At 34.5% G+C, this 23,272-nt stretch overlaps 3 protein-coding genes across 4 annotated transcripts; 1 reads left to right on the top strand and 2 right to left on the bottom strand.

The window, feature by feature from the left end:
• Positions 1-353: 353 nt before the first annotated feature.
• LOC102611702 (protein STRICTOSIDINE SYNTHASE-LIKE 12-like) lies at positions 354-1,440 on the bottom strand. The gene is made up of 3 exons (XM_006485675.4): positions 1,262-1,440; positions 909-1,178; positions 354-834 (listed from the first exon to the last, which is right to left on the bottom strand). Exons 1-3 carry the CDS (start codon positions 1,438-1,440, stop codon positions 354-356), a joined length of 930 nt encoding a protein of 309 aa, XP_006485738.2.
• Positions 1,441-13,330: 11,890 nt separating this feature from the next.
• On the top strand, positions 13,331-15,351 carry LOC102610926 (H/ACA ribonucleoprotein complex subunit 2-like protein). The gene is made up of 4 exons (XM_015532578.3): positions 13,331-13,551; positions 13,738-13,807; positions 14,300-14,405; positions 14,943-15,351. Exons 1-4 carry the CDS (start codon positions 13,419-13,421, stop codon positions 15,102-15,104), a joined length of 471 nt encoding a protein of 156 aa, XP_015388064.1. The 5' UTR covers positions 13,331-13,418; the 3' UTR covers positions 15,105-15,351.
• A 237-nt stretch (positions 15,352-15,588) lies between these two features.
• Positions 15,589-22,745, bottom strand: LOC102611230 (inorganic pyrophosphatase TTM1). 2 transcript variants are annotated; one of them, XM_006485673.4, is made up of 12 exons: positions 22,585-22,745; positions 21,441-21,811; positions 20,626-20,740; positions 20,012-20,207; positions 19,740-19,853; positions 19,453-19,626; positions 18,774-18,968; positions 17,647-17,769; positions 17,466-17,578; positions 17,084-17,207; positions 16,500-16,772; positions 15,589-16,279 (listed from the first exon to the last, which is right to left on the bottom strand). In XM_006485673.4, the coding sequence occupies exons 2-12, from the start codon at positions 21,778-21,780 to the stop codon at positions 16,061-16,063; spliced, it is 1,986 nt and encodes a 661-aa protein (XP_006485736.2). In that variant the 5' UTR covers positions 21,781-21,811; positions 22,585-22,745; the 3' UTR covers positions 15,589-16,060. The 2 variants fall into 2 exon arrangements, with proteins under 2 accessions (XP_006485736.2, XP_006485737.2); XM_006485674.4 differs by having other exon boundaries at positions 17,084-17,204.
• Between the last annotated feature and the right edge of the window lie 527 nt (positions 22,746-23,272).

Genomic DNA, 23,272 nt, shown 5'->3' with positions numbered 1-23,272 from the left:
GTCCTAATCTGTAATCATTGACCGATCTATTATGGCTTTATTAAGGGCATGTACACTTTCTCATAGATTGCCACGAAGGGAGAGTATGGAAAATACTTTCAGCCATTAGGGATTTGGCAATGATGTGTGAGGACTTTCTTATGAGATTTTGACTCAGGGATGCAGTTTAGACAAAATGCATTACTTCCATTTCTATTCCTCTGAACTCTCAGTTATTGCTGATACTGAAGAAAGCGAAAGAAGCATTGTAAAAGCGTCATTTATGAGCCCAGGGCAGGGATAGCCCTGCCTTATTACACAACTTATTCGGCTGCAGCTGTTACAACTCAAGCTGCAATTACAGCAAAGCTGCCTCAAGGCCTGAGAACACCAACAAAATCTGTTGATCGTGAAGATATGTATAATGCACCACCAAACGGTTGAACTTCACTGATTGGAGTCGTGCCGTACTGTGCCTCGAAACTTATCGTATCCAGGACAGCACCAAATGCACTGATCCTTTGACCTATCGGCACAGGTGTTCCTGCAGGTTGTCTTGTAATGATTGCTGCCTCCCAAAATGTCTGTAACAAGCCTGGGTTTCTCTTGATATTGTCTGGCTTTGCCTGGAAGTTTATGATATCGAATGAGTTAGCTCTGGGACCTCTTAGCCAATATTTCAAAGTCCTATTTTCAGTGAACTCTGATACAAGAAGAAACGAGCTGTCTACACTAATTGCAACCCCTACTGGCCCGGTGAGATTCCTTAGCAATACTGTAACTTGACTGCTTCTTGGGTTATACGATAGTAATCTTCCAGTGGAGTCATTTGTTATATTCAGCTTTACAATAGTCCTGTGTAACAATTTGCAACAGTTTTAGTTCACTTTGGTGCAGTCAAAAAGTTAAGAATGTGGATGAGTTAGAACCTGAAATCGTAGGCACCGCTAGCATCTGTAAAATAGACAATTCCAGTGCCCTGGTCAACATCCAAACCGTCCAAGAAGTGGAAAGCTTGTCCTTCTGCACCGGTCGCAAGTTGGGTGGCAAGTCTTCCATTAGGCCCATCTACCAGAAGGCCAGAATAAGCATCGGCGATGTAGAGCTGTCTTGTTGCATAGTGCAATGCTAAACCAAATGTCCTCCCACAGATTGGTCCCAAATCTAAATTTGTGGTGCCATCACATACTGCCTTTGACCTGTATCAAACCCGAAAGAGTCTGGTATTTATTAAAAAAAAAAAATTCCATGAAGATGGTTAGTTCAATGTTCAATATGTTACCTTGTTGGTGTGGTGAAGGCGAAATCAGTGAAACCATCTGGGGCCTGGTATTTGAGAATTCTACCGTCAGCAACTCCAGTATAGAATGCTCCACCAACTGGCTCAAAGGCAATGGATTCTCCACCAAAGGCTTTTGGTGGAAACAGGATCTTGGTGAACGTTGGGATAGAAAAAACCATCCAAGGCCAAAGAGAAGACGAAAACGAAGAGGCTGAGCGTGGCTGCCATTTTGTAGCCGAGAGTTACAGCTATGTTTTGGAATGAAGAATAACACAATCATGCAGGTATTTATAGACATGATAACCAATAATTGAAGTGTACTGTTAGAGATGAAAATTCAAGCAGGATACCAGATGACACAATGAAGATTTTGTAATGAAGAAACGGGTTTGTTATTTCTAGGTATGGAACCAACCTTAAATTCAGGGTTGATATATGAAAAGGTCGATGCTACAAAAAGGGTACCCTAAAATGTGCCTCAAGTTTGGAAAGCCAGTAAGTAGGGATAATATCGGTTAAAGTTGTTGAACCAAGAGATAGAGAACGTAGACAGATTTGTGTCAAAGTCAATGTCTGTTGCTTCTGTTTAGGCAGATTGCACATTATTAAACAACAAATGCTTCACTGAGAGACAAAGTAGACCATGCATGAAACTTCACGGCCACTACCTTATGAAGTCACCAGTATGTGCTGAAAATCGATTGGAATCACAAAAATAGTTATTTGTTCTTTTTTCAGATAAAATTTCTTGAAGTGATACACAATATTTGGGTCTGTTCTGTGCTTAGGCCTTGATTTTGAAACCGTTTTACCGGGAGGCAGTTTTTCGCAAGGCATAGCATTATCACACCGTTGACGCTACATTTCTCAAAATTAGGCCAAACCGTACGGACGAAAGGGAATGCACCCCATTTTAATTAAGATATGCATTTTCTTTCTTTTCTTTGTATTCATCTTTGCAGGTTGGCTAAAAACTCTACGCCTGGTCTAGACCGGGCTCTAGCCCAGGAAATAAACATTCATACCCCCTTATGTTTTGTTCATTTTTATATATAATAAGTTTTTATTTTATTTTCAATTATGTCCATAATTTGTTTTTTCAATTAGAGTTAGTGTCTTATTTTATAAAATGGTTAAATTATATATTTTATTGAATAAATTGAAATTGTTAGAGGGGCTAAAATGTCATTACAACTTTAACTTATTGTAAAAAAATTCTAATTGAAAGAAAAGCATATCAGTGTATTATAATGTAGTCTCTAGTATTACAATAAAAAAATCTCTCCAGTGATACTCTATATAAGAATAACATCTAGGTAATCATAAAAAATTTCGGTCCTAATTTGAGTTAATCATAAACAAGAATAAACTCTATATTATAAAACGTTGTAATTTTTCTAGATTCTCTTTTAAGAAACCTCCCCTCCACTTAGTAATAATTATTTGTATGTCGCGAAAAAAAATGATATATTATATTAAAGGCCTAAGATGAAATAAATATTTATTAAAAGTTATTTGGGACAATGATTTATTATTTAGAATGTTACTAAATACTTATACAATATTTATAAAATTTACATTGAGAGAAAAACATAATAGAATGCAAACATTTAGACTTTGAAGATGACTTTGCATAATTCCGACACTACATAAATATATGTATTAATTTCTTTAAAATTATGTCTATTTCTTTTATCAATATCTATATATTAGATTTGGTATGCTCTATTACTTAATTATTAGTGTAGTGCATATTTTACCTTTGCATCACTTGCTCTGAGCATAATTAAGTCAAAATAATAATTTTGTAACTGAACTTTTATTAAATTATAACCTCCTCATACTAATTAAATTAGTTTAATTCCAAATATTATGATTGTAGGGAGCTTTGACTATAAAAAATTAATATATATATATATATAGTAACAATTAAAAATTTCATAATTTCATGTTTTTTTTCACAGTCATACTTGCTCATTTTCTTTCCATTATATCAAATTATTTAAAGATTTCACATTCTCAATCAATAAAATTATAATAATTTCAAAAATAATTTTTATGGTACAATTTTAATAATTTATATTATAAACTTATTTGTTATATGGTTGTCAATCTTTTATTAAATATAATATTGTACTAAGAGTTTTGATATTGTGTTGTTTGATATGTAATTTTTTATTTCTTTATATGCACTGACATTTATATGGATATTGAAAATAATTTTATAAATTAGTACGGAGTGATAAAAAGTTCTTGGATCCGCCCTTGATGCAAAGCCGAACTATCACTGTGTACTTTGTGAGATTGTTTCAATTTGTTGTATAAATTTCCGGTCTATAAAACATTTTAAACTTTAAAAAAGCCTTTTTGAAAGTTTCCAGCTCCCTCCTTCTTAATGTCTCTGTTAAGCAGATTAGGTAGAAATGTTTTCCATGATCGTCTTTGTCCTGTCCTCTATTCATTCAATAGTTCTCTCAGCTGAGTCATTCACGAAGCTCCCATTAGCACCATTAACAACCATGGGCCCTGAAGCCTTCCGTCTTCAATTCACCTGGTGCAGGACCCTAGACAGGCGTCTCTGATGGTAGAATTCTTAAACAGCAAGGACCTGATGTTGGTTTTGTCGATTTTGCATTCACTTATTCACCGAAAGGGTACAAGGGGATTGGGCTTAAGTTTCAACAGCTTAACAGGCGATCTCGTCGGAAAAAAATGGAGGTCTTGCAACACAACTAGCCACCATTGCAGAAAGAGTACCCTTCAACTTCCTTCATGGTTTAGACGTCGACCGATTACCAGGACTCGTTTGTTTACACATGCATGCATGTCCTAGTTTAAAGGACTTGGATTCAGAGCTGAACATTTTATAATTGTATGATGGGTAGTTTTCCATTGATACTGCTTATTTTGCAATCAAATTCTCAAAGCATTTGGTACTGGGGATTCAACCGAAAGGCTTTTGAAATACAATCCGAAGAACAAAAAAGCTTTTGAAGTACAGATTCAGGACATATGGCGGTATTTGGTAGGATGATTTTGGTGAAGGTTGGGATGGAAAGATCCATGGAAGGCAAAGGGAGTTCAAAAAGGAAGATGCAGAGCATCATCAAAGTTTTGAAGCTAAAGATTATGGCCATTTTGGGAATGAAGATACACAAACATATACCTGTATGCTGGTACTTATAGGTAGAGAGATCGAAAACCAAGATCAAGAATCAAGAAAGGAACCATTCTTCCAGCTTCCAGGGTATGGAACCTACTTTGAGCAGCTATTGGAAAAGTGCCAAATTTTATTTTGAAAAATTTATGGAAAGTGCACCTTAAAATAGGATTGGCAGAAAAATTTGGGCCCGCCCAGTTCATGCCAGCTGGCTTTAAGCCCAGCCAGCGGGATAAAAATTATGGATAAAAGCTCACAAAATGTAAAGTCCATGTATTATGGGCCTGGTAAAGGGCCTCTTAATCACTAGTGGATCAAAATATGCAATGTAAAGATTGTCGGATCAAATGAACGACCACGAATGGGTTCCAGCAAAGGGTTATTCGGGCCGTAACATAACTGCTTTCGCCGGTTACAGCAAAATCTACAAAACCAAGAATGGGATTAATGTATTTGAGAATTCTACCATGGGAGACGCCAGCGTACTGGCCTCCGCCGGCAATATCAAAAGCAATGGCATCGGTGCCTGTCGTGGTCGAAGGGCGGGCCAGATTTTCAAATTAAGTTGCAAGAAAGAAACAGAGAAGGCAAAGTTAAGAAGAAGATGATGAATAGAAAAGATACGGAGCAAGTCAATGGCTATCTAAGGAGTTAGAAAAGATATTGATGATGCACCTGCATTTATAGGCAAACCCACAAATGGCGTCTCCAAGCTTTCTTTTTGGAGCCTGGATTTTCTCAGGATAAGTTACAATTTTTTCTCCGCATATCAGATGGAGTCCTAATCATGCATACTGTATAGATGTGGAACAAAATATTTAAAAATTTAAAACAACTGGTATCAGAAGGCTTTTTTTTTTTCTAAAAAAAAAAAATTCTTTTTTCTTGCTACGCAACCCATGTTGTGCCCAATCTGTGACTGTCACCATGCAATCATGCATGCTTAGAACTTCCATCGTGCTCGTATTATCAACCTTTCTGATGTATCCCGAGTTGGCCAATACCTTATCTATTAATGAGGTAACTAATTAACCTACAAAAATCATGAAATATCATAACTATTATTTCCTCCATCTTGACAGCTGCCTCACCGAACTGTAACAAGAAATGATTAAGGTAGCCCTCCAGATTTGGAGGTTACATAGATACTTTAATTCATAGCTTTTATATTTATGAAATAAAACTAATTTCAATTTAATATAAATTATACTCCATTTCAATTACAACATAATATTAGGTATACTAATTCTTATATAAACTATGCATGTACAAACTAATGATGTGGCAATATATTATACGATCGTCACGTATCTCATATTATATTTTTTTATGTGCTTTAAAATTTGGGACATAGGGTAATTATATAATATTGACACATTAATTTCTACGTTAATTCATATAAATAATATTTGTACAATAATTTGTAAATAATAATATATATAATAATACATTTTTTTCTTTTGCATTCACTCATTGCCATGTGTATCCCACATTTAAAAGATTATAAAGAAAATATATGATGAGCCATGTGACACTAGAAAATACACCACATTAATTTGTACAAAAAATCTTAGTATACCTATTATTATTTTGATTATCTCCACCTCATATTAATGGGAAGATACCTACCTCCACCCAAATTTTATTTGGGAGAGGATATGTGAACACCCCCCCCCCCCCAAAAAAATAGTTTGTGTAAAATAATTTCTATAGAAAAGCTTGTGGTTATAGCTAAACATGGTAGAAAAAGTCCACTCGAACCGAGTGTAAGTGTTTTAGGCCGAGCTAGGGCTTCACCTAAAAAACCTATATCTAGCCCGAAAGCTTGATAAATGTGTTAAAAATATTTTTATTTTAAATAAAACATACCTTTTAGTATTTATTTAACCCATCCTTAACATATATTTAAAGGTTTAAATCCTTTTAACCTAACTTTTAAAGTCTAATCTAAAAAAATTATATACATTATAAATTTGTAAATTATAGTGAAAAAATTCAAAAACAATATAACACATAAATTCTGTAAGAGAGATTGTAACATCTTTCAAGTTTGTTTGGTTTGATATTCTGGACGAAAACGGGTTGTCGTTTATTGAGAAAACGGCTAACCGTTTAAGTCCAGAGAGCATGTTTTTTGTTCTGGAATAAACGGCTCACTGTTTATGGTGAAAACGGCTTACCGTTTAAGTCCAGAGAGCATGTTTTATGTCCTAGAATAAACGGCTCACCGTTTATTGAGAAAACGGCTAACCGTTTATTTCCAGAAAGTTGTCAATTGGAAAACGGTTAGCAAGATTGAAAAGATTTCGATTGTAAATCGATACATTTTCAAACCAAAAGAGTTTTTTCGAAGAAGTACCATTTCTAATGGTTGTATTCTTTCAAATAAACATCTTATTCATAAAAAGAAAGATATACAATAAGATTAGAAATCAGATTTTAAATTTTTCATGCTTGTTCTGGAAATACAATCTTATTTGCTAAAGATTGTATTCAGGATTTGATATATTTTGGGGGTAATTTGCCATTAAAACTCTATAGCAAACCAAGATTGGTGAGGGCAAATAAAACCTTAAAGGAAACACGTCTCAAATCCTAAGAAATTTCATTGTTCTTTGCCTCCATATTCTCATAATTCACCAACAATCTTTAAGGTTTTAATTTTTGTGCAAATGGAGGTTGAGAAGAGTTTGACATCATTTCTGAATCCTAGTGTCCATCTCGATCGTTTTGATGGAACTAATTTCACTCGTTGGAAGGGAAAATTGTTCTTTCTCCTTACTGTTCTTAAAGTGGCATATGTTCTTGATCCGAAATTGGAACCATTTCCAGAACCAAGAGAAGATGATACCGAAGTTGTTAAGGCTGCAAGGAAACGTCGTGAAGATGATGAATTGATATGCCGGGGTCACATACTCAATACGCTTTCTGACAGATTATATGATCTCTACAATTCTATGACTTCTCCGGTGGAAATTTGGAATGCTCTTGAATACAAATACAAAACGGAGAAAGAAGGTACTGACAAATTCCTTGTATCTAAATATTTTGAATTTATTATGGTAGACACAAAATCCATTCTTGATCAAATACATGAGTTACAAATTATTGTTGCTAAGCTTCGAGAGTTAAAAGTTGAAATTTCTGAATCATTTCAAGTTGGGGCTATTATTGCTAAATTGCCTCAAAGTTGGAATGATTATAGAAAGAAACTCCTTCATAGTAAAGAGAACATAACTTTAGAAGAATTGCAAAAACACTTGGTAATTGAAGAAGAGACTAGGTCTCGTGAATCCAAGGATAAGCATGATTATACTAAAGTCAATGTTGTTGAAGCTAGTAAATTCTCAAAGAATTTTAAAGTCAAGAATGACAAGAAATTCAAGAAGTCCAGCACACAAAAGTTTTCTGGAAATTGTTTCTTTTGTGGTAAGAAAGGTCATCGCCAAAGTGATTGCAGATTCAAGAAGAAAAAAGAAGAAGTGAATTCCCATAAAGCTAATGTTATTGAAAACAAATCTGAAGAGATTTGTGCTATGGTTTCTGAAATGCAAATTGGCATGATTACTGAAACCAATATGGCTGTAACTAAGTCCTATGATTGGTGGCTCGATTCGGGTGCAACAATTCATGTTTGTAATGATAAGAAATTTTTCTTATCATACAAAGAAGAAACGGAAGGACAAATGGTTCTCATGGGGAACAATAATGCAGCCATAGTAGCAGGGAAAAGAGTAGTTGAGATCAACTTCACTTCTGGAAAGAAAGTCACATTGTATAATGTCTTTCATGTACCTTCCGTTAGGAAGAATCTTATTTCTGCTAGTTGTATGTGTAAGCATGGGCTTAAGATTGTGCTTGAGGGTAATACTTGTATTGTGTCAAAGAATGGATTATTTGTTGGGAAAGGGTATTCTTGTGATGGAATGTACAAACTCAGCATTAATAATAATAATATCAACTTAGCTTATATTGTTGAGTCTTGTGATGTTTGGCATGCTAGATTAGCACATTTGAACTTTAGATCTTTGAAATACATGTCTAAGCATGGTTTGATTAATTGCAATGATGTTAAAGGTCATAAGTGTGAAATCTGCATCCAAGCTAAAATAACTAAGAAACCTTTTCCTAAAGCTGAACGAAATACTCAAATATTGGATTTGATACATACTGATATTTGTGAGTATAATGGCATTTTAACAAGAGGAGGTAAGAGATACTTCATCACTTTTATTGATGATTGTTCTAGATACACTTATGTGTATTTACTTAGAACAAAAAGTGAAGCTTTTGATAAATTTAAAATTTTCAAAGCTGAAGTTGAGAACCAAAAAGATAAGAAAATCAAAATGGTTCGTAGTGATAGAAGTGGTGAATATTTCTCAATTGAATTTAATAATTATTGTGAAGAAGTTGGAATTATTCACCAAAGATCAGCTCCATTTACTCCTCAACAAAATGGTTTGGCTGAAAGGAAGAATATGATCTTCACGGATATGATAAATTCCATGATCCTTAATGCAAAACTACCAAATAATTTGTGGGGGGAAGCATTACTCACTGCATGTCATATTCATAACAGAATTACATCTTTGAAAACACATATATCTCCTTATGAAATTTGGAAAGGAAGAAAACCAAACTTGATGTATTTAAGGGTCTGGGGTTGTTTAGCCTTTTATAAAATACATGACCCTAAGTCATCAAAGTTGAGTGCTAGAGGTATAAAAAGTGTTTTCGTAGGATATGCTGAAAATTCCAAGGCTTATAGGTTGTTAGATTTAGATTCTAATGTGATTGTGGAATCTAGAGATGTTGAATTTATTGAGAATAAATTTCAACATGATTCTAATATTGAATCAGAATCAATTATTGATCAACCATGTGTTAATACTCCTGTTACCTCCACTAACAATAATAAAAGGAAAGAGTCTACGACATCTTTCGAACTAAGGAGGAGTCAGCGTGAAAAGAAAGAAAAAAGTTTAGCTCCGGATTTTATTTCATCACAAGCACTACTCTTCTTGGTTGAAGGGGATAGAAAGAATGTACTTAACAAAGTACCATTGTTGTTAAATATTGAAAAAGATCCAAAGACATTTAGCGAGGCTATGTCTTCTAGAGACGCTTCTTTTTGGAGAGAGGCGGTAAATGATGAAATGGATTCGATAATGTCGAATCAAACATGGGTCTTGGTTGATCTTCCTCCAGGATCTCAACCAATTAGCAGCAAATGGGTATTTAGAAGAAAGTACAATAATGATGGTTCTTTGCAAACTTTTAAGGCTAGATTAGTAGCCAAAGGGTTTAAGCAAAGAAATGGTATTGACTATTTCGATACATATGCTCCGGTAGCTAGGTTAACTTCTATAAGAGTGCTATTTGCAATTGCTTCATTGAACAATTTATATGTGCATCAAATGGATGTTAAAACAGCTTTTCTTAATGGTGATCTTGATGAAGAAATCTATATGGAACAACCTGAGGGATTTGTTTTGCCTGGAAATGAGAAAAAGGTATGCAAGTTAATCAAATCTCTTTATGGCTTAAAGCAAGCACCAAAACAATGGCATGAGAAGTTTGATTCGGTAATTTTATCACATGGTTTTAAGCATAATAATGCTGATAAATGTGTATATTTTAAATATACGAATGATTTTGGTGTGATTATATGCTTGTATGTTGATGACTTGCTTATCTTTGGAACAAATATGCAAGGAGTAGATGATACAAAGAAGTATTTAACTTCACAATTTAAGATGAAAGATCTTGGTGAAGTAGATACTATCTTAGGTATCAAAGTGAATAAACATAGTGGGGGTTACTCGTTGTGTCAATCTCATTATATAGAGAAAGTGCTTCTTAAATTCAATTATTTGAAATTTAAAGAAGCTAATACCCCATATGATTCTAGTATTAAATTACTAGAGAATTCAGGCCGAATAGTAGCTCAACTAGAATATGCTAGTGCAATTGGTAGCTTGATGTATGCTATGCATTGTACGAGGCCTGATATAGCATTTGCAGTTTGCAAAATGTCAAGATTCACGAGTAACCCTAGTGTTGAACACTGGAAAGCAATTGGTAGGATACTTGGTTATCTTAAAAGGACCGTTAATTTGGGTTTGTTTTATAATGATTATCCTGAAGTACTGGAAGGATATTCAGATGCTAGTTGGGTAACCAATACAAGAGACAATAAATCCACTTCTGGTTGGATTTTTACAATTGCTGGAGGAGCGGTTTCTTGGGCTTCAAAGAAACAAACGTGCATAACTCATTCAACAATGGAAAGTGAGTTTATAGCACTTGCATCTGCAGGCAAAGAAGCAGAATGGCTGAGAAATTTGTTGTTTGATATAATGTTGTGGCCACAACCGATGCCATCTATTTCTTTGTACTGCGACAGTGAAGCTACATTGTCTAGAGCTTATAATAAAGTGTATAATGGAAAGTCTAGACATATTAGCTTAAGACATGAATATGTGAAACAATTAATAGCAGATGGTGTTATTAATATTGTTTATGTTAGGACTAATAAAAACCTAGCAGATCCTTTAACAAAAGGTCTTTCAAGAGACTTAGTTAAGGATACATCTTATGGAATGTGATTGAAACCTTTATATAATAAAGTCACCAACGACGGTAACCCAACTATGTAGTAGTTATACCGCTACTCCATAGTTAAATGGGTAATAACAAGTTGTTGTTATGTGACTGGTTTGACACCGAGTAATAAATAATCCAATTCGAGATATTCGGTGCAAATAGCTACGAGGTTGAGGTTGAGTATTTACTCTTAATGAAGTTCAAGTCTTTTAATAGCTAAAGACATGATTTGAAACTTCACCTAAGTGAACATAAGAAATGGTGCCGTTTCTAACAAGGTCATGGTTTAATCTTGTAAATGTTCATGAATCCAAGATAGAGCACAAGGCCGGAATAGTGCTAACTATTGGAACACAACTTTGAAATCTGGGATAGCTTATATGTGATGTATCTCCGGTATTTACTTAAGAGACAAAGTTTAATGCTTAGCACACTATTGTCCTGTAAATGCTTTGAAATACACTCACTAATTAAAGGTTAAAATCGAAAGATACCTTTTGTATGTATAAGTTTATCATTAATAAATCTGAAAAATATTACAATCTAGTGGGGATTGTAAGAGAGATTGTAACATCTTTCAAGTTTGTTTGGTTTGATATTCTGGACGAAAACGGGTTGCCGTTTATTGAGAAAACGGCTAACCGTTTAAGTCCAGAGAGCATGTTTTTTGTTCTGGAATAAACGGCTCACCGTTTATGGTGAAAACGGCTTACCGTTTAAGTCCAGAGAGCATGTTTTATGTCCTAGAATAAACGGCTCACCGTTTATTGAGAAAACGGCTAACCGTTTATTTCCAGAAAGTTGTCAATTGGAAAACGGTTAGCAAGATTGAAAAGATTTCGATTGTAAATCGATACATTTTCAAACCAAAAGAGTTTTTTCGAAGAAGTACCATTTCTAATGGTTGTATTCTTTCAAATAAACATCTTATTCATAAAAAGAAATATATACAATAAGATTAGAAATCAGATTTTGAATTTTTCATGCTTGTTCTGGAAATACAATCTTATTTGCTAAAGATTGTATTCAGGATTTGATATATCTTGGGGGTAATTTGCCATTAAAACTCTATAGCAAACCAAGATTGGTGAGGGCAAATAAAACCTTAAAGGAAACATGTCTCAAATCCTAAGAAATTTCATTGTTCTTTGCCTCCATATTCTCATAATTCACCAACAAATTCATGCTTTTAGGCCTAGCCCGAAAAAAGCCGAACTCGAGCCGGGGTGAGCTTAGGCTTGCTCGAGATTTTGCCAACGTATTTATCTTTCTGAAACTTTTAGTTATTTAACTTTAATGCTATGTTTACTTATTGGAATGAGAGTGAGGAGTGTGAATTACTCCTACTCCAATATTTACTTACATCTTTCAAGGGAGGAGTAGAAATCACAATCCTTAGGCTCCACCCGTTTTTGGAGTGGGGAGTGGGAATCCACTCCCACCTCTTACTTTTTTTACATTTTTTATTAAATTTAATATAATTATATTTAATAAAATAAAATAAATAATATCATATTTATTTAAAATAATATTGTTATATTATTTTATAAATTACATTTATTAAAAATAATAATATTAAACATTATATTATTATATTTAGCTAAAAATAATAATTTACATTGATTATAAGTTAAAATAACTTAAAAAGTAACATTATTATATTCATAGAGAGCTAATAATATTCATATATGTTATCTTTATTTAAAAATATAATATTATTATATTTATTAAATATCATTAATTAATAATAACAAATAGTTTATTTGAAGAAAATATTAATTTTGTACTATATTATTAATAATAATGTCTTAATTGTGTTGCTTTATCATAATTCTTTAAATAAGGATAAAATTATAATTTGAAATCATTTACTCTAATTTAAGACAAAGCAAACACATAAATTGGATTCTTATTCCAATTTTCTATTCACATTTCATGTAAGTAAACAACTTACTCTCGTTCTCACTCCACACTTCTAATTCTAGGATTTCCACTTTTTAGGATGTTCACTTCAATTTAAAATGTAAACACTACCTAAATAACTGTTCATTCAACAAAAAAAAATCATATCAATAATAAATTTATTTTTCAGCTTATAATAGTACAGCCATGAGACAAAATTTCACGGCCCTAAACTGTGATCTTCATTTGGGTTCAGCCCATTAGTCATGACTTTTGGGCCAAATAAATCCGACACGTGGCGAATTACCACTGCTAGGCTGAAACTCGCACGAGTTGTAGATTAGGCACGTGAGAAGCAACACCGAGGTTCTTTGCTAAAACCCTAGGAATACTAAGCTGCCAAAACCAAATTATCAGCGCCCATAACTGAAAAAGAAAAACCCTAGTCTCTGTTTCGTGCAATTCATTGAGAACTGAAAAAAGAAAATGGGAAGCGACAGCGAAGCAGAGAGAACCCCACATAAAGATGAGAAGAAGAAGATTGTTAGTCTTGCTCCCATTGCTAAACCTCTAGCTGGCAAGAAGCTCTCCAAAAGAACCCTCAAGCTTGTCCGTCGAGGTATATATCAGCAAATACATTGTTGGGATATTTCAGTTTTTTTTTTAGCATGTGTTGAGATTTTAAGTGATAATCCTAGATGGGTTGTTGATGGTCCTCAGTATATTGATGAAATGATTTAACTTCAGTACACTTTTTGATTGTTTGATTCTTTAATGTTACAATATTGGCTTTGTATTATTGTAGCTGCTGAACACAAATGCTTGAAGAGAGGAGTGAAGGAAGTGGTCAAAAGTATCCGCCGTGGTCATAAAGGGTCGGTTATTTGTATTTCCGATATTTATGCTTTTTTCTTTCTGTAAATGAAGTTAATTTGGGCTCTATTTGTTCCTCTGAATGAATGACAAATATTACTTGTGGTATTAGGGAAATAGATTTTAAGTCAGTGGCCATGGTCATAGTGTAAATTAGAACTTTCAAGCTCTCATTTAGCATTTTTTTCGAGCATTGTGATTCTTATGCTTAACTGATGACAATTATCAATGTGTTCATTTCTTTTTTTTTCTCTTTTTGTAAAAGTAGAGAGATTATATGAGTGTTGGTGTGTTGTTTTGGTGATATAATTAAGAACGAATTTTTGTTTCTTCTCCAGACAAAATAGAAAAAGAAAGTGTTTTGGGTCATATTTTTCTCAGAGGTTACTTTGATCATACATTCTTGATATGTATTATAGAAATGACAACTTACATTCCTTCAATTGCGTGGGAGTTGTGAATGATCCCCTTCCCCTTCTTTTTCATGAGTGCAGATTATGTGTTATAGCTGGGAACATTAGTCCAATTGATGTCATCACTCACGTTCCTATCTTATGTGAAGAGTCTGATATTCCCTACATTTATGTTGCTTCAAAAGAGGTAATTCAGTAATTTGCTTCTTTCTCTTTTTCCTTTTTTTATTTTTTTATTTTATCTTTTTGTTTGGGTTTCATTATAAGTTGGCATCACATGCCTCATGTTATTTATCCTCTAGTGTGGATGTCGGTATGGCCTATATAGAATTCCTTTCTTCTCATCTCTCTAGGCATTTACTTTTTCGTTGTGAAATTTTCTCTCATTATCTAGATTTTTTGTATTTATTTATACATTTTTTCGGGTGCGCGTGCATGTGTTTGAGAGTGGGGTTGTGGCATCCCCACAATTTTAGCTTACCTGCTTTTATTGAAGCAGTTAAATTCTACCTTTTAGCATTAGCATCCTTAATAGGACTCCTTATCTCCTTTTTATTGAAGCAGAATCCTTAAACTGAAATTTATGCATACCCTTCTTCTCTAGAACTCCTTGTATACTTTTCTTTTTTTTCATTTCCCAAAGGTTTACATTGTATTATGCCACAAGCAATTCCATCTGTGTGCTGACATTCCCTTGTCCTATTTTTGGTTATTTTGTCATCAGGATCTTGCAAATGCAGGTGCCACAAAGAGGCCAACATGCTGTGTTTTGGTGCTAACTAAGCCAACTAAGGGAGAACTAGGACAAGAGGAACAAGATAAGTTGAAAGCTGATTATACCCTCGTTGTAGAGGATGTGAAGGAACTGGCATCCTCTCTTTTCTGATGAACTAGACTTAAAGCCAACAAAGATGATTGTGCTTACAGATATGTTTGATTTCGAACCTTCCCTTTCTAGCTGAGTAATGTACTCTAGTTTTGTCGAATGTAAAATGCAGTTTGTCTCTGTTGCATGAGATGGTTGGTTTTCATGTCTCATATGTGGGTATATTGCTTTTATTTTTATTTTTTTAAGAGCAAACTGCGAAATAATCTAATTTTTAGTGCAAATCTCTGGAAATATTGTTGGTATATATTCTTTTATGCTCTTATTTCCCTTTCCAAGCAACTTTCACTGATGATTACTTCCAGTGAATCCAGCATAATAGCTAGAGGCCTAACGCGCATGAATGCAGAGGAATGGTCATTGTTCCCAGTGAGGAACCCCACCGGAACCACTTGTTGGAAACAAATAATGGGTAGGTTCATCAATTTATGCACCCATCTATTAATGTGAAAATTTAAAAGAAATCAATTTATGGCCCGATCTATGAATGGTTAAAATAATAGAAATAGAAAGAAAGGTATTAGAGACATTCTCCTTAGTTGTTACAGGTGATTAAACACAGACATGGTACATTGACGTCTTATCCTCAGCAGCATGAGTTGAAATTTTCCCCATTTATTATAGGTGAGTAAACACAGACGGGGTACATTGATTTGTCATATCCATACGAAGTAGAACATATTTAGAACAATTGTATTCACATCGATGATCATCAACAAAGCTGCTTTTCAGGAAAAATTATCAGTATCACTTTTTTTTTTTTTAGTCAAAGATATACAGTTACTATACAGCCGCCTGACTGCCCAACTTTACCCTCAGAAGCAGATATGGCCGCTAGCATCAAGTTCAAATACAATTGAAGCTCAAGGCAACTTAGATGGCTTCCCTCTCTCTCAGAGAGTAATATAACAACAAATACAACAGCATGCAGTAAAGTTAGCCCCTTGGCATGATGATCACTTATGAAATGTCAGACCCTTAAAGAGAAAGAGGCCTAAACCACCAACTGCTAAAGTTAAAATTAAAGGGACACCAATGGAATCAACATCAATCACCCTGCTTGGCCGATCTGTTCTCTCTTGACGAGTCCTTTCTCCCCAGTATTCATGCAGAAGATTACTTATGCTGTCTAATTGATGCATAATTTGACGTTGCCCTCTAGCAACTAGCAGAACCTGTTTAGGAGATAGAAAGAGCAATCAGAATTTATTTCTTCAACATTTCTAAGAGGCTCTTCTATATGTATATAATATTCTTAATTATGTCTTTCGCTTTTCCATTAAGGTCCAATCTAGCCTAATACACAGAACTTTGAATGTCCACCATAAGATTCTTACTATGATTTTTCCAACTCCATTTATTGCCAAAAGCTTAATTGAATGGGGATCACTGTACCTCTTCCATAAGAGGAGACTCCCTAGCCAACTGGGAAGAAGATGATGAATTGGGCAGCACAGATCCAGTTAATGAACCATTAGCCAAGCCAGTCATGAAAAGAGAAGTTGGTCCAGAGCCATTGCAAGCTTCAGCCTGCAAAGCTAAGTTTTGTTGGCTAGCCGAAACTTTCCTGATTGCAAACTTGGTATTCATCTCTTCAATACGAGATGTAAACTCATCCATCCTCTCATTCAGTGTTGATATTTGCTCAGAGAGTTGATTAATGACTCCCTGAAACAATCCAGAAAACAAATGAAAACTAAAGAGAAACAAGTATGAAGGGGAATGGCAGGTAAAAACAACCCCATCATGTATATAATTATCTCTTATGTTGGTGGTAAGGATGATATCAACTCCCCTACGCCAAAGGTAACCAGAAAGGAAAGGACAAAAAGAAATAAATAAAAGTTCGAATAAAAGCTAATCCCTGCTTTCTTTTATCTTCATTTCCTTTTCTAGGAAATCAGGTGCAAAGCGATCTTCACAGTATACAACCAAGACAGCCACTAGCATCCTTCAGTCCAAAATACAATAATACTGACCTGGTTTGCAAGCGAGGCAGGTGATTCTGGTGTCCTACCATCGAACCTTCTATTATTAACAACAACTCTTGCTAGCTTTGTCAAATTCTTCTCCCGCTGATTTGAAAATGAATTTGATATACTACTGCCATTATGTACACAGTTTATTCAAAAGGAACAAATCAGTTCCAGTATTTTCCAAACTATACGAAAAATACTTGATAAATGCCCTTCAGTAGTGCTCGTTATAGAGACAATGAAAGGGTTTTTGCACAAACTTAAATGATTTAAAACTAAAATGGAAAGTTTGGGGAAACAAGTGTATTAATGGGAACATCAATTGTATTTCAGTCATATGTCCCAACTGGAAAAATATTAAACTGCCACTAGGAAAAGACAATACCGGCTGAGATACTTAGTTCTCCTGTCTGCAGAGGCTCGGGAAAGGGCTTCTTTAGGGCTTGAAACCAAATCATCATCTATACTGAGCTTTGTCTTCAGATCATCTGGCAGGGCCTACAGATTGATAATGTTAGCAGCAGTAAATGTAGGCAAACAAGCATAATCAGATGAAAAGATTATACCATAACATCATTCACAAGTTTCTCCAGCTGAATTTGTTCTATGTAAGTGCGAGGAACATATGAACCATCCAAGCGCAACTGCTCTCCAACATATTTAACATATAAACGATCTCGACCTTGAACCTACATATGAAAAATTTAGTCAGTGCCACATTTATCCAATATGCCAGGCATTCCAGATAAAGAAAATAGTTACTTGCATAACCTTTGCAAAAATTACTGAACACAGCAGCAGCTTTGCAATTTTTAAGAATGAAGCAATCCAAAAATCATATAGGATAAAGGACTTTACCATTAGTTTATATCCTTTAAATTATGACAAAAAGGGTTAAAAAAAAATAGTTATAAGACAGTTGTAATGTTAGATGTTTTACTTAGACCACGTGTTCAGCAGCTGAGTAATGCCACTGATTGCAGCAAAGATGCTGAGTTGACGAAAATATTTTTACAATTGAACAAAATGCATTCCTAATAACTTCAACTAGCACCAAACTTCAACCAGCTCCGACAAGTGACATTACAACAAGATGCTCCAGCAATATCTAGGCTGTCCAGAAACAAGACATGATTACCCAAACGTTATATGATAAATAGAGGAAAAACAAAGATGAAAGTGGTTGATCTAACTAATTTTTAAAATTCAAATGAATTAAAAAGGAATACTGACACAAAACTCATCGGGCAAATTTCAAATGCTTGACATAAGGTTCTGACCATTCGAGATGGATGCGAACATACCTCAATGATTGTTGTGATACACAATTACAGATACACTGCCGTTAAAACATGATTATTCAGATGTCAAATAAAAAGAGGAAATGTATTTCATACATGGCCTCATCATCATCATATCCCATTTCCAGCTACAATTATGTATAATCGATACATAATAAACAGAAGAAGAGTACTCTGTCACCATGGGAAGGCATCCAATGATGTTAAGAATAGAGAAAAAAAACAATTCAGTGAAAAAGTAAGACAGACTGGCATGTGATTATGAGGTATGAAAGATAATAAACTGAACCCAACTCTGAGGAAAGACATTCAGTGGAATACAATGAAAGCAAAAAAAAAAAGGGGTTGGGGAGGGAGAGATGAGCAAATGATTGAATTAGATGAAACAATACCTGAACATACTTCCGATTGAGTTGTTCTAACCAATCAGTCTTCACGCACACCCTGTCATCATAGAAGATATGGCTGCTTCTTTTCAGGATAGTTGCAATTGTATATCCCAAAGCCATCAACCCTCCAAGAAGACGGACACTAACTTCAAAAGTTATTCTGGGTGATATTATAAATGGACTATCTGTAACCCACTCCTGAGAACAAGTAAAACTGGTCAGAAACTCTAAAATTTTCTAAACATCTATGACTCTCTAGAGAAGATACATCTAAACAAACTCAGAACAGAACTGAAGTATAAAACTATTTGGGCTTATTGATGATATTCTATTTGCAGGTTTATGCGCCCTTGAATTTTATTTTTTATATATATGATGTTATTCATGACTTCTTGAGACCTGTAAAAGCGTGCACTCTGCAAAGTAGTGATGTTACTCTTAGCTTCTAGTTATGCACACCAGCATGCATGCACGGGGAGAGATGGGAAAAAGTTTCTTGTTTATAAAATAATATGGGAAAAGCATGAAGTAACAAAATCTGGATTAATTTTCAGGATAAGATATTTCAAACAAGAGGTTGAGGCACTCTAAATGCCGTGAAGTTCTCATCAAAGGCTAATCAGGCTTATTCTCTAAACATATTATGGCTTGAAGAAGAGACATAAATTTACAATCATCCTACCTCAAACATGAGATTATATTTGCCATCTCTGTTCCTCATCCTCAAATATGATTGGCATGCATCAGGATCTTCGCCGGGTGGCAGAAGATATATGTCATAAGTTTCCTCTGTAGTTTCTGTATGCTCTTTGGACATAACAGCCTTAATTTCATCCACTGTCACTGGCCTTGTTGACTACAACGATAGAAAGCACTCAGTGCTAGAATTAGAGAAGAATGTCACAACAAGGCACCTTCAACTCATTAATTGCAAAAATTTTAACCTGAAAAAGATACATGGATACTAACCTTCAAAATATAAGTTGGGTTCTGAAATCCAGTGAAGGGATTAAACTTGTTGATGATTTTAATATGAGCTGTTTGGAGATCTGGCTCAATAAAAGCCTTGTACATTGGGTACACCTGCAAAAAAGAAATATTTGAAACTGCTATATTAGGATGGAAGTGAAAAGAGGAAAAAAAGAAAATCTTTATCAATTACAATTGGCAACCGAATGACTGAAGAAACTCAGTAAGAAAGCCAACAGAAAACAATCTTATCATGAGATAAGTGCAAAAACCGTTTCAGATATTTGATGGATTATCTCTTCAGGCTCTTGGCCAACACGTTGAATGTCACGAAAAACTCGCTTTACGAGATCAAAATGAACTCCACCCGTAACAGATACACGAAGATCTATCAAAGGCCGCAGTTTTTCACTTAAGGCATAGATGCCTTCAATAATCACAATGCGGGAGCTAGGGACTTCAAGTGTCCTGTTAGGAACATCAATATGACCACAAATTAAGACCATTTAGACAAACAAAGGAGCATCAAGTAAAAGTTCACATAAGCTAAACCATTAAATTTTGTGGTAACCTTAGTGTAATTTTGTAACTGTTGCACCTCAAATTAATTTTGAGAGCAAATCGGCTAATGTGATTTGTAACTACCAATTTTTAATTGGCAGCTAATGTTTATCAACCAAACACCTACTTATACTTGACAGCTAGTGATTTTATTTCACAACAGTTGTGAATCAAAAGCTAAAACACCTCAATCCCACACATATATTAGCCATAACAAAACTCCTAACTTCTATTGTCCTTTATTCACTCCCTGGTCCCATCATGCACAGGCCAAAAAGTTGACACAAAATGAACACCTAAAAAGCATTTTCAAAATATACGCAACCTGTAACCAATGCGAGAACTAGACTTGAAGTCGTAAATTGGGACTTGAACAGCTTTCCCTTCCTTTAAACCACGAATGTTTTCAAGCAGTGTGTCATAATCTGTCAAGCGCGGGTCTGTTTCAAAACACTACAGCAATTAGAGGTCTACCATGCATCCTTCGCTCATCTTCAATCATGATACTCAAAAATCTATCTGGAAAATACAAAGGAGCTAAACAAACTTAAATAAAATTTCAAATAAAACTACAATCATAAGAAGTTTACGATAATTGCAAAAAAAAAAAAAAAGAACAAATCTATTAGTATCTCGAATGAAGCAAACAGATAAAAGAATAAACTAAGTTAGCCTAGGCATATGGATGGTTTGAAGAATATTTTAAACTCAAATAAACTTTAATTTCCAGATAAATAATCAACACAATAAAATGAATAGCAAACCCATTTTGTGCACAATCAACATTTAAAGAAGTTCTTGATAGTCTTAAATCCATGGTGGGTGGCAAATATAATGGCCTATCTACAAAATCTAGTCAATGAAGACAAGAGATCCAGATCATTTCAACAATGCCTTGGCTACTATTAATCATGGGTTCATATGAAGACCCACAATAGGCTTAGAGTACACGATTGAGCTTCTTTATTCTATCATCTACAAAAAGAATATTATAAACAGTCTGTGCAATGAAAATAGAGGCTCTGATTTGAACCGAAAACAAACCTGTTTATCCTCTATATTCAAAAAGCTCATTTTGGAATCATTAAAAGATGAATATTAAAATGGTATCCAGGCAACATAAAAGAATATCATAATTACCATCGAAGTTGCCATCAATGATACGACTAGAATCGTTGTAGTTGTCCATGGTTATCACAGCAATACTGGGCATAAAGTTGAGCACCTTCTCAGTGAAGACAGTCTTTCCAGCTCCGGAGGGACCTGCTACTCCAACTAATATTATCCCATGATTCTTTTGAGCCAACAATTGGCATGCACGAATTACTATGAAAAAACCTTTTTCAAATGACAATGTATCTTCTATAGGAACAATCTCATAGCGATCAGAGTCCTTCTTCTTAACCAACTGAACCTGATCTCGCAACAGACCAGGTCGTCGTCGAGGTGAATCAGCACCTGAAGAAGTGTCCTGAGCCATATAAGTTCCACAATATATATTCCCTCCCTTGCTGCATGGAAAACAAAAGTTAAAAAGTCACATTTAAATAAAGAGAAATTATTGAATAGGCATACAGGATCATGAGCCCATATTTCAAGTCAGTAAAGCTAAGAAAGATTCCACACACTGCAGAACTAATGAGACAATATTAGGCCCGTTTGGTTGAGGTGCTGTGGCTACTAGGTAAAAAAAATGTAATTATGAAATAAAAGTTAATAGTACATGGTAAAGGTGATTTTTAAATAATAATTTTGACAAAAATGGTAAAGATATTATGAGTTTCTCATCATACAAATGATGGATCAAATCAACTTAACTTCCAAATGGCAACTAATATTTATCAAACACTTAGTACTACAATTTTTAAGCTACTGCTACAAGCAGGCCTTTTCAAAGCCTATAAAAAGCACAGACAGCATCTCCTAATTCCCAAATAAAAGCAATACACTCGCCCCAAAAAGCAGCTGCTACGATCATAATCAATATAGCGCCATAAAACTAATTACAATCTACACAAAGACACACATTCAATTCATGCCGGGAGACACCCTTAACAGATGAGTGAAATTAAACAGAAGCATTTTCACAGCCATCATATTCAATTGGCTAAACTCTTCATGCATAGTTATCTCAAAAACACAACTTCAAGGAAAGAAAATTTCCTTCAACATTGAGAATTAAATTACATAAAGCCTCACAAAAATTGATTGATCAAATATTATTCGGACATTCATGAACCAAACTAATTTACCCAACCAAATTAGCGAGCTGTAATAAGCATACCTTTTCTTTGATTTTTTTTTTCTTTTTTTGGAACAGTGAATTCTTAGGAATCAAGATGAACAGAGGCTTCTGGGGGTTTTTTTGGAGAAGTGTTGGGAATCCTGCGAATTTTCCACATTGAGAACAGGCGGGGCATTGTGATTGGATGGAATCATATGCGCCGTCAGGATTGGATTTTTTTTTTTTTGGTTGGGGGGTGGAATCATAATCTAGCTCTCTAGCCCAAACGCAATGCTGAACCAGGCCCATCAAGTCTAATCCAAAACCAAAAGCGGTTGTTTGCAGTTGTCCAATATGATACAAGTTTTATTCAACTCACAGTTAACCAGTTAACCTGATGACAAGATTTGTTTTCACTGTGTATCATGTGATTATAAAGTCTGGAGCCGACAGTTATTCAAGCCTATCCATATTCCATAGAACCCTGCCATACAAAGGAATATCAAAATCTAACATGGTTGACTTATGATGAGCCCACATCAAAGTCGAGCATTATAACATTACGTACATACTTCTAAGCTCCACGTTGATCTCCAACTTTCAGATTGCGCACCTGTGATGAAAAATTTTAAAAAACTCTCAAAATTGTTGTAAATTTTAATTTACCTACATTTTTATTTAAGAAAAAAAATATGGGTTGATGAAAATGTTTTTTTTTTTCTTGATAAAAATATGGGTAAATGATAAC

Source organism: Citrus sinensis, chromosome 3 (assembly GCF_022201045.2).
Source record: "Citrus sinensis cultivar Valencia sweet orange chromosome 3, DVS_A1.0, whole genome shotgun sequence".
Lineage (NCBI taxonomy): Eukaryota > Viridiplantae > Streptophyta > Magnoliopsida > Sapindales > Rutaceae > Citrus > Citrus sinensis.
The sequence above is the reverse complement of the archived record's forward strand: the minus strand, read 5'-3'. Positions and strand labels throughout refer to the sequence as shown.